The sequence below is a fragment of the Juglans regia genome, chromosome 10 (assembly GCF_001411555.2).
Source record: "Juglans regia cultivar Chandler chromosome 10, Walnut 2.0, whole genome shotgun sequence".
In the NCBI taxonomy this organism is placed as follows: domain Eukaryota; kingdom Viridiplantae; phylum Streptophyta; class Magnoliopsida; order Fagales; family Juglandaceae; genus Juglans; species Juglans regia.
Window position 1 is genome coordinate 15,439,741 of NC_049910.1, and position 12,428 is coordinate 15,452,168.

A 12,428-nucleotide genomic window follows, 5' to 3' on the forward strand; every position below is an offset into this window, starting at 1 on the left:
GATTTTTTTAAAATGTAAATTTCATAATTTGTCATTAAAAATTTGTTTATAAAAAAAAAAATTGATTTAAAAAAAATTGTTTTATACTTTTATTTATATATTAGACTATATAATAGTATTAATATTAGACTATTGGTATAATTATAAGTTATATATTAGTATTAGTTATAAACTTTTAGTGATTTAGTATTAACATTTTATATAATAATTTATAAATTATAATAAGAAATTATTTCATATATGAATATATATGTTATATATAAAATTTCACATAAAAATTTATAATTATATATTATATATAGAACTTAAATATATTAATATTTAATATATATAAAATATTTTGTATAAAACTTATATATAAAAATATTATTTTTTATTATTTTTAATCAACCGGTCCGGTCCGGTCCAAAAAATCCCGGAATTGGAATCGAACCGGAACCGGCCGGTTTTTACATTTTAAAAACCGGTTCCAGACCGGACCGGTTCAAAACCGGTAAAACCAGTCCGGTTTGGTCCGGTCCGGTTCGATTTTCCGGTTTTTCGGTTTCAATTTACACCCCTACTTATTATTACAACTTTATCAAATTTTCATATAAAATATAATAAATAATTTAATTTTTTTTAATTTTAAAACAATAATAATATTAAAAAATAATATTCTAATAATATTTTATTCACCTCATCTAAAATTATATCATCTCATCTCATCTCACTATTCAAATAAGTCGTTAATCTTTCTATCAACCACTATTCATTACTCCACATTCCATATTCTTTAAAAAAAGAAAGAAAAAACTATCAAATATGAGGGTGTGAGAGTAAATAGTAGCTGATATATAATAAAATCCGTCAACAAAAGAGAGGCGTGCAGTTTTAAAACATCAATTGGATACGTAACCGTATATCATTATATGGCCCTATTTTATGACATGAAAAACCCCATAATCAAACACAGATTTACAGAAAACAGAGTATACCCTTGTTTAAATAAAAAATGAGCACGACCAACACACAAACTAGACCAGGTCTATTCATCCGTACCCATACAAGAAAAAACACTGAATATTCAAATTCACTACACTTTTTCAACTAATTTAAGTTGCTATCAATCCATAACGTTCACAGCACTCCAAGTTTTATTGCATAAATCTCAACATTTCTTTAACCTCCTGTCAAACCATAGTCTTCTTGGTCCACATCTAACTCCATGAACGTTATGCATCCCCCCCATCATCAAGCAAACAATCTGATCCATGATAATTATACTCTTATTGGGAAGTGATGTCTAAAGATTGTTTGTGCAGCTTGTTACAGCCTAAAGGTCTGCTATTCTTGGTTTTGTTTTCTCAAGGAATCTTCCTGCTACTCTGAGCAGCAGCAGTGTGCTCTTCGAGGGTGGTTTGCTAGCTATCAGCACCTTGAGATTGAAGACCTGATGAAGTCAAGGAGCATCCAAATGCACCAAGCACTGAAGAAGGACAAGAAGATTCCCATTTTATCACGACTTGGAGACATCTTGAGGTGTCCTTTTTTAGACTTTAGTGGTTATAAAAACCTTAATAAAACGACAAATTAAAATATTAAATTAAAATGCATCGATTTCATAGTTCATATATATATTAGTAATAGCTAGGTCTCGTGTCTGGAAAAATACTTCACGTCTGCTCGATCCCCACAAGAAAGGAAATGGAAAACGGGTCGACTGAGAGATGGCGTGTTAGGGTGAACGAAAGGCTGAACAAGACGTCGGAAACCACCATACGAGGCACTCTCGCCAAGATAATCAGAAATCTTAACAAAGATGATCCAAGGCCAACTGTGCCTCTCGGCCATGGCGACCCCTCCAAGTTTCCCTGCTTCCGAACTACCCCCGTAGCTGAAGATGCCATTGTCGATGCCGTCCGATCTGCTAAGTTTAACTCTTATATACCCAGTGTTGGAATTCTGCCGGCAAGGAGGTAAAGTTCTATGGTATCGACAGTCTTCTATTTATGGCTTTCGGTAGATTCATAAATGTTCTATTTGTCTAAAGATACTAGGTTGGAAGAGACTACAAGTTATGATGAAGGCTAGCCAAATAAAGGAAAATAAAGCGTGCGTTTGGTTGATAGCCTCGACTTAGATGAATTTAATTCAGACTAATTTTAATCTGAATTTAATATTTAAATACTAAATTTTTAAATTATTAAATTTATCTCAGTTTAAAATTTATTTACATGTGAGATTTATAATATTTTTCAATTTAAGACTTATTTACACACGAGATCTATAACTTTTTTAATATTTTATAAATATATTTAAATTCATCTTAATAATTAAATACATTTAAATTCATTTTAGGTAGACTCAACAAAACTTACTCAACCATCTCAACTTACTATGATTTATAAATAATTTAATTCAATTCAACTTAACTCAACATTTAAACGTAACTTAGTATGATCATTTTATATTATCTTATTATTATTTATAAATCATTTTTTATTATTTTTTTAGATAATGAGATTACCTCGTTGTTATTGGCAATTGACAGATTTTCTTGCCTGTTAGAAAGAACAAATATTAGGGAAAAAAAAAACTCAACTCCTCGTTCCACTACATTTTATTTATTATTTTTTTTTTCCAGATAAAAGAATAATGAGAAGAATAATTCTTCTACAAAACTACCATACAAACTAACTAATGCTAAGAGCCTATTGTCCAAGGGTTATGAAACACATAACGTTTATTTGTAAATAATCAAATCAAATATTAGTCTCATTTGAATAGTGAAATAAAATAAGATGATTTTATATAAAATTTAAAAGTTAAATAAAATATTATTAGAATATTATTTTTTAATATTATTATTATTTTGAGATTTGAAAAAATTAAATTATTTATTATATTTTGTGTGAGAATTTGAAAAAGTTATAATAATGAGATAAGATGAAATAATACAGTTGATATATCAAACGGGGCCTTATAACTGGTTTGGATTCAGAGATAAGAGCACTCACAATGGATTCTTTATCTTATCCTTTAAAATATATCACTAAAATTCACTTTTTCTATTTTAGATACTGACTTTTACAATATGTCATCTATTAGTTTATCTATTTTTTCTCTATATCATTTAAATATTCTTTTTTTATTCCTTTTAAATATTTCATTTCTACCAATAAATTTACAATATCCATATATTCTTTTAGATAAAAAATATTTATAATCGTGAATTGTGTAACCGCCATGTAATCGCTTTGAAAAAAATGAATAAAATATGAGAGCCACATAAAAAAAATTAATTTTTTAATAGTAAACCCCACTCTTTTTCAAAGCGATTACGCGGTATTTACATATTTTTACGATTGTATATAGAATTACTCTTTTAGATAAAATATATTTATATAAAATAATTCAGTTCTACACACGTAAAACAAAAATATATAAGCCAAATAAAAATTAAAAATTAAATCAAATATGAAAAAATTGGTTTAAAAATAATTTCAAGATATTTTTTAGAAGAAAATGAAATATATGTGTTTTAAATGATGAACAATAAAAAAAATTTGCTTATATGATAAAAATCAAAGTAAATAAAAATGAGGGAGTAAATGAAATATCAATAATAAAAAAAATTTATAGGATGAACAGTATCCGCTATATGTGGGGGGTACTGTAGCTAAATGTATTTTACAATTCATTTTACATAATTGGATGAAGCTTTTTTTTAGAACAATTCATCAAATTATTTATATTTTTTGTAAAACATAAAGTTATTGGGAATGTTCTAAAATGTGATGGTTTTAGATAAATGATAAAAGTTAAAAAATTATTAATTTTTAATATTATTATTGAATTGAAATTTGAAAAAATTAAATTAATTATTATATTTTGTATAAAAATTTGATAAAATTATAATTTTGATGGTTGAACTCTAACGTGTCAGGGCTATAGCAGATTATCTGTCTCGTGATCTTCCATACGCATTGTCAGCAGATGATGTTTATCTCGCACTGGGATGCAATCAAGCAATTGAACTAATACTGACAGTTCTAGCCAGCCGGGGTGCCAACATTCTGCTTCCAAGACCCGGTTTCCCACACTATGAGGCTCGTGCGGAATATCTGCAACTCGAAGTCCGTCATTTTGATCTTAATCCAGAAAAGGGTTGGGAGGTTGATCTTGAGAGTGTTGAAGCCCTTGCTGATGAGAATACCGCTGCCATTGTCATCATAAACCCCGGCAATCCTTGTGGAAGTGTCTATACGCACCAACATTTGAAGAAGGTAGGTTATACCTTCGTTTACTGTAATCCCTTCATCGTTTTAACCGATCTCTTTTCCATGAATAGAGTCAAATTACTTCTGAGAATATGGGAAGGGAGCACTTTTGGTTAGGATTTGGATCCAACCATGTGCTGCCGCTTAAGGATTCCGTAGTTTTTTAATTATTACTAAAATCCTGAAATAAAAGTTTGAACCAAAACTAGTTCTAGTTTATTTTCGTACGAAATGAGATAAAATGTGATGAATTGAAATTAAAGTTGAATAAAATATTGTTAGAATATATTTTTTGAATATTATTTTTTGAAAAAGTTAAATTTTTATTTTATTTTATACGAGAATTTAAAAAAGTTGTAATGATTAGATGAAATGAAATGAGACGAATTGAGATGAGTTGAAATACTAATTAAATTTTAAATCACCTCCGATGACTACTTTAGCCGTTTCTCGGGGTGTAGACCGGCCACCGGTCAGTGGCGGCTGCCACATTGAGAGGTGGCTGAAAATCATACAACACCAGATCTGGAACTGGATTTGCCAGAATTGGCCGGAACCAGTGCCGGCTTCAACGGAACAAGCCGGATAAGGCGCAGATTTGGCAGAGTCTGTCAATGCCAGTTCTTGAAAAACTCAGCTGGTTCAAGCAGAATTCAGCGCGGGATATAGTTGGTCTCGGCCGGTAGCCAAATCTGGTGCGAAGCATCCCGGGAGGGGTGGATGCGGCACTCTGCCCGAATCTGTCATTAGTCATCCGCTGCCAGGAAGGCGCCCGAAGCTACCAACTTTGGCCACCGGATGGCACAGTCCGCTGCCTCCCTGCCGCCGAATCTGCCACCACCGTCATCTGGCACTGGGAAGGCATTAAATTTGGTATATCCGTCATGTCCCCGGGGTTGGAGGTGGTTGCCGGCCGTCACCATCGGCAGCTGAGCAGCCACCAGTTTTTTTTAAATTAAATTTAAATAGTTTAAATTTTAGTGAGTGTAATCTATTGTGATGTGTCTATTTTATTATTTGTTAAAAAACTGAACTATCACGTTTTTATTGGAGGGTGTTACACCACCTCCTGTTGAAGTTAAATTCATGTGGGAATGCATTAAGCTCATAAGGGAAATGAACTATAAATTTTGTAATAGATAAACAATGGCTGATTTAACAGTTTGGAGCTAATGATTAATACCTTCTTCATAATAGACATGAGTTTTCTTAAGTTGTACGTTTTTTGTTGTTGAAATTACAATTAGTGATGGTCATTTTTCTGAATATTAGATTGCAGAGACAGCAAGAAAGCTGGGTATTCTGGTGATTGCAGATGAAGTTTATCACCACCTCACATTTGGAACAAACCCATTTGTGCCAATGGGTGCATTTGGATCAATAGTGCCTGTCATCACTCTGGGGTCTATATCAAAGAGATGGCTAGTACCAGGTTGGCGACTTGGTTGGCTAGTGACATGTGATCCTAATGGCATCCTTCGAAAATTGGGGGTCATCTCTCTCTCTCTCTCTCTCCACTTGATAACGTATCTACCTCATATTAGTATATTACACTTCTATTGGATGATAATAACACAGCATAGATAGGATATTCACACCTTTTAATTTTCCTCACAGGTTGTAGAATGCATTGTGGGTTGTATAGAGATGACATCTGATCCGACAACATTTATTCAGGTTTGTAAAGGGTGCGTTTTTTTAAGAAAGCATATTGTAATGAATGAACACATCAGTTTTTCATCTTGCAAACATTTTTAGAGCTTAATATATACTTTTGTTTTTAATTCCTGTTCATGTAAATTTACCTGAAAGATAAATATAGAAGAATTTCTTTAGATAGCAGATTAGATAAATAATGATATTGAAAGCTCCTATTACCTCTAAACCCAACCAGGAGTTTACTCTATACGTAGGGTTTAGGCTAAATGGCTCTTCGGCTGGAAGGATGGGTGGATTCTACCACTATGTGGCTACATACAAGAATTTGTTTCAAGAATTATCTGGTCATCATCAATGTGCACTTTTTCTTTGACATAATAACAGGGCAATACTATAGTCATTTGTGTTTTTCTCTGCCTTCTCTTGCTTGAAATGTAACAACGGTTGTTTATGTATCAGGGTGCGATTCCACATATCCTTGAAAAATCCGGGGAGGAATTCTTTTCAAAAACTATTGACACCCTTAGGGTTGCTGCATGCACATGTTATGATAGAATTAAGGAAATCCCTTGCATTATTTGCCCAAACAAACCAGAGGGATCCATGTTTGTGATGGTAAGGACATCAAATGTCTGGCATATTTGTGGTACAACATAATAAAATTTGAAGATGTTGATTATAGATTTTGTCACAGGTGAAGTTAAATATCTCATCATTGGAAGACATTAATGATGATGTGGAGTTTTGTCTCAAGCTGGCTAAAGAGGAATCAGTTATTGTTTTACCAGGTATGCAAGGTCTTTCTGTGACGCCCCTAGATGTGTCACACAAGAGCTCCTTCATATTTTCACTCCATTTGATCAACCCACCACAACACCTTCACTAGGTGAACTTGGGGATTGAAATAATGATGATGATGATAATACTAAACAACTGAGTCTTTACAAAACTAAACCAAAGCAAAATGCACCATTTTGTGTCTAAATGAATACCAACTACAAAACACACACACACCCTCTCCTCTACGGGAATAAAAAACACAGGTATGGTAAGTTGAACTTTATTCCACCCAGTCAAACAATTAAGGGCTTCAAAGTGTGTATGTTTCCTCTACTTCAGTGATAAAAACTGTTCTCTATCTTCTTTCATGGCTAGTTCCTGTTAGCGCTACCATCTCTCTCTTTTCACTTGCTTCAATTGGTGACTAAACTAGCCCTATAATGCAACTGCAAGTTGACTAACATGAAAAAGGTTGTAAGTACTAGCTATTGATGTTATTTCTTACTTATATTAAAAAAAGTACTAGCTATTGATGTAAAGAGCCAAGAAAAAGTCCATGCCCTATCTAGAGTCCTTCTGAATAATTTATAAAGGTGAGTTCCACATAGTAAGGAACTAATATCGGATTTGACACTCAATGCTTTTTTATCATAGATCTCTTCCCACCCAATGTTGAACTTATTGGGTAATCATGGTCTCCCCCACTTTAATTTCTAATGTCCTTGTTAAGGCCACCTTGCATCGAGTATGCAGTGCCACATGGTTTACTAATGTAGGACCAATACCATTTGTAACAATTTAAGGAAACATCCAAGCCACTTCTAGGTTATAATTTGAGCTCCTTGGAATCATAATAATGTCCAATTCCACCTGCTAAGAAACCAATGTGGAACTTGATACTCAATGCATTTGTATGAGACTCATTCACCTTTATCAAAGATTTCCCATCTAATGGGTGACTTAAGAGGGTCATCACATCCAAGTCACATTTGGGGCAAATTGGAATCATTATAAAGCCTAGTTTAGCTATCAATGAACTGATGTGAGACTTGACAGAGTGAAAGGTACTTCAATAAATTAGTCAAAAGAACAAAACCCTCTTTTTACAGACTCTTTCAAGGTTCATCCAATTCCAATCTTGTAAACAATGCAGGGGAAAATCTGTTGTGATTCTATCGTAGTTTTGATATTATGTATGGGTTGTTTGTTAAGTAGGTAAGATAAAGCCCAGTGACGCAAAGAGATACTTTAATAGATTGGTTCAAGCACAACCCTTTTTGGCAATTGGCTGATGCATACATAGAAGGTTGAATTCTGCTGTTGTTGAGCCTGATTTGTATGCTTTCAACATTTTGATTACATTTTATTGCAATTTAAGTACTAGGGATTTGGGGAAATTATGGAGTGGGGGGCTTTGAGCTGGATGGTGGCAAATAGTACTTTGTTTAAAGGGTGATTGTGTATTTCACAATTGTTTGATAAATTAAGTTAAAAAAATGGGCATGGAGAGAGTCTGATTATATATGGGACTCTTCTTAATGGGCTTTGTAAAAAGATTGGTGATGCTTTGGATTTGCAAAGGAGGATGGTGAAGGCAAAGTGTGAGTTGAATGTGGTCACTTTCAGCATGATTGTTGATGCTAATTGCAAAGATTGGCTGATGAATTAGGTGATGAAAATGTTCTTGGAGATGATTTGTTAGGGTATTTATTTAAACCATGTTGTTCACAGTTCTATGATTGGTGGATTGTGCAGTTTAGGTTGATTTAAAAAAGTTGTGTTGTTTGATGAAATGGCCAGTATCAGGACTTCTTTGTCTTTTGGACCCGATTGGTGGGTCCAAAACATTGATCATTCATGAGTTCCATAAGAAGATGGATTTCAGTGACTGAAAAGAGAGAGTAAAGTGGGTGTAGCTGCTTGGGCGTTGTAGACACAGTAGGGGATGGTGAGAGGTTTAGCTTTTCTAATTCATGCATATTTAAACGGTACATTTGGAATGATTTAGATGTGGTAGTGCAAGTAAGGTGTGTTTACTGTTTACTCAATTTTTCACGTAGGAAGAAACTTCCTTCTGGTACGCTTTTCTAGTAGCAGGCTGGGTAAGTTGAAACCAAAACTTCGGACTAGAGTGATCTGATAATGAGTTAAAGTTCGGTCAGATATGTGAAAGTTGGACGCTACAGTAGGAAGTCGGGAGTTAGGGAAATCAAATTTAAGGTTGTATTTGGGTGTAGAGAATATAGGAGATTATCTAAGATATTTTCGTAGGAATGAGAATACACATCCCAAACACAACTTATTTAATCTCAATTAATGGGACCTACCAATTTTTCAACTTCCCATAATAAGTTAAACATATCTCAATTTATTTCATACATCCAAACTCATTACTATTCACCTTTTCAATAGGGCCCACATTCTTACATAAAACTCACTCAAACATCTTAATTCATTTCTATTTATAGATATTCTGAAATACTCTAAACATCCAAACGGAGTAATATTATGGTGATTAAACATAATTTATTATTTTTGCGAATTATGTATCTTATTATGAATATAAACAATACTGTGTGGTGGCTAGAACTTGCAGAGTGGAATCAAGGTTCTTAAAATCTTCGTTCACTTTCACAAAATTTTTCATCTCATCTAATTGTTATAACTGTTTCAAATTCTTACATAAAATAAAATAAACAATTTAACTTTTTTAAATAAAAATAATAATATTAAAAAAATATATTCTAATAATATTTTATTCAAATTTCAACTTTTATCACGATTCGTCTCATCAAAACAAACGAGGTAATTATCATTTAAAGTTTTTGGCATAACAGTAGAATATTCACCTGCACATATAAATCAGATACATAATCAATTCAGCTAGTAAAATCTGAGCATCATCTCTTTTATTATAGATACGAGTGAAAATATGGAGAGAAGAAACTTATGCAAAGTAATATTTTGTGGGGGAATGCTTTGGTTACTAATAATATTAGTTTGACACTAATAATTTGTGACTAATTTATTTTCTTCAGGGACCGCTGTTGGAATGAGAAATTGGCTGCGCGTAACTTTCGCAATTGATCTTTCAACTCTTGAAGACGGACTCGAGAGAATTAAAGGCTTCTGTCAAAGGCATGCCAAGAAAAAATAATATCGATTCTAAGTTACAAGATTGAGCGGTGGTGATCAACAACTATGCGTTGGATCTCATGTTCAAGCAGGTTTCTCGTAGTGCTTTCCATGAATTTCAAGAAAAATAATTGTGATGGGATTTGTTAATAAAATTCTCTCTGATGCTTTGCTACTCAAGCAAGACATAACAGAGGGAGGACGATGATTGGCAACTTCTTGTTGCATGATCTTGTGTTGTTATTGTTATGTTGGTCAACATCTCGTTGTATGATCCATACTCTTCTGCAATACATAAAAAATAAGATTTCAGTCAATCTTTTTGTTGAATTGAGTGAGTTCTCGATTGAGAATCCATCTCATTTCATCTCATCACATTCGAACGTATTATTCAAATACACTTTTTAATTTAAAGTCTTCAATTTTTTCATCTAATCATTATCTATACTTTTTCAAATTTTTAAACAAAACATAAAAAATAATTTCACTTCTTCAAATTTCAAAATATAAATAATATTAAAAAATTATATTAGAACAATATTTTAACTTTCTAATATTTTTATTTAATATTTTTATTTTTTATTTTTTAAAACTCAATAAAATATTTTAACTTAAATTATTTCGTTACTTTTCATAAACCATTTTAGACTTTTCTTCCATGTACGTTTGGAGTGACCGTCAAAGCTACATATTTATAAATATTCAGTAGTTATGCATGCATCATACAAAATATACTCGCCTATGATTACATTTCGTCTTCATTTAAATACAGAAACGATATTATCTCATCTCATTTCATCATTATAATTTTTTTAAATTTTCACATAAAATATAATAAACAATTTAACTTTTTCAAATCTCAAAATAATAATAACGTTAAAAAATAATATTTTATTTAATTTTCATTTAAAACCATCGTCTTCATTAAATTTTTGTAATTTTATTCCGGGAATACAATTAATGCTCTAATATCTCTTGTAAGTACTAAACTTCATGGCTATGGAGTTATATGTTTTAGAAAGCTTATATGATTGTGTGTGAACATGCCAGTTTGTAGTTTTGTAAAAATATAAGTTCTGTGCTTAAAAAAGATTTATTGTAATTTATTGTATACTTGTAACAATGCCACGTAAAATGTGTAAAATATTTCACGGTTAGGCTTACACTAGCAATTTTTTTTTTAAGGGTGGCCAACTTTTCTACTGTATGATACGTTTACGTAAAATAAAAAAATGACGTATAATCTTAATTTCATGAAAAATTATAAAAACATAATTATATATAAAACTAGATCTCAATAATTTGCTAAATATATGTAGAAATAAAATTCTAAAAACACAACTGAATATTTGTTTCAGGTTTCTGAGGACAATATTTCATGCAATGATATTCATCCATTATTATTTTAGTAATAAAATATTTAGAATTTTGTTTCCTCATAGAAGCTATCAAGTGATCGTTTAGACCTAAGACCATATTTGATTATAGTATATAAGCTAATTTATCAAGTCTCGTGTAAAATTTAGATGTTTTTGTATCGCATTAAGCATAAAATGCTACAATTAAGACCTTAACTATTTTTTTTTTCTTTTCAATGAAATTTAGAAAATAAAACCTCTCAACTATTTTTACATAGATCATCAACCTTAAATGATGTTTATTGTATTTTCACTTTGAATTCCATATTAAGAAGCATAATCTTGTATAATAAAAAATTTTGGGATCCATATCAATATGTTTATTATTTCTCCTAAGCTTAGATTTAATTTAATTTTGATGGAGCCACATTGTAACACCCCGCTCCCCTAGGGTTAAGAACGATGTCATTTTTAGAAATCTTAGTATGAAAATCATAATAAATAAAATTGTTTTCTTTAAAAGTATTAACCTTAAATTTTTTAGAAATATTTTTAAAGTCCTACTATTGACATTGACTTTAAAAATATTTTCTTTTATTCTAAAAAAAATATCAAGTATAAAGATTCCTTATAATAAATTAAATCGTTCAAAATACTAAAAATATAAAAGAAACTATGCGGAATCACTTATTAAAATTTCTCGAACTTTGTTACTAACAAAATCATAACTTAAAAGTTTTGTGCATGATCTAGGCCTATGCCACTCTTCTCTAGGCCAAGTCTCATTCTGCAGCTTTATCTTTATAAATATTCTCATCTGGAGTGATTTAAAAACATAAAATAAATTAAAATGAGTTGAAGACTAAATAAGAAACTTATCATAACGTAAACAGACTAAACGTAAGGTTTTTCATAAAATATTTCATGCTTAGAATTTAAAATCATGATCTACGTATTCTTAAGACATGCATGGCTTGTCTTGAATTATTTGACTTATCATACTCATCATACTGGCCAAGACATTTAACCATGTGTGCAAGATTGTGCACCGGACCCACATCTTGTGGCCACAAGGGGAACCATTGATTTGATATAATAATAATATACTATGGTGGACCATGCTTGAGTCCATGACTTGCACATCCACCCTAACTACATCGGTACCATGCATCTGAATGACTATCTGATTAATATTAATACTTGTCTTATGAAAGCTTACGTGTCTTACAACATG

General features: G+C 31.5%; 1 protein-coding gene across 1 annotated transcript; it reads left to right on the forward strand.

Moving 5' to 3' along the window:
* The first annotated feature begins 1,628 nt into the window (after nucleotides 1-1,628).
* LOC109017789 (nicotianamine aminotransferase 1-like) lies at nucleotides 1,629-10,211 on the forward strand. Its single transcript, XM_035694365.1, has 7 exons — nucleotides 1,629-1,958; nucleotides 3,929-4,268; nucleotides 5,535-5,753; nucleotides 5,880-5,939; nucleotides 6,381-6,536; nucleotides 6,616-6,709; nucleotides 9,740-10,211. Exons 1-7 carry the CDS (start codon nucleotides 1,687-1,689, stop codon nucleotides 9,856-9,858), a joined length of 1,260 nt encoding a protein of 419 aa, XP_035550258.1. The 5' UTR covers nucleotides 1,629-1,686; the 3' UTR covers nucleotides 9,859-10,211.
* Nucleotides 10,212-12,428: the final 2,217 nt, after the last annotated feature.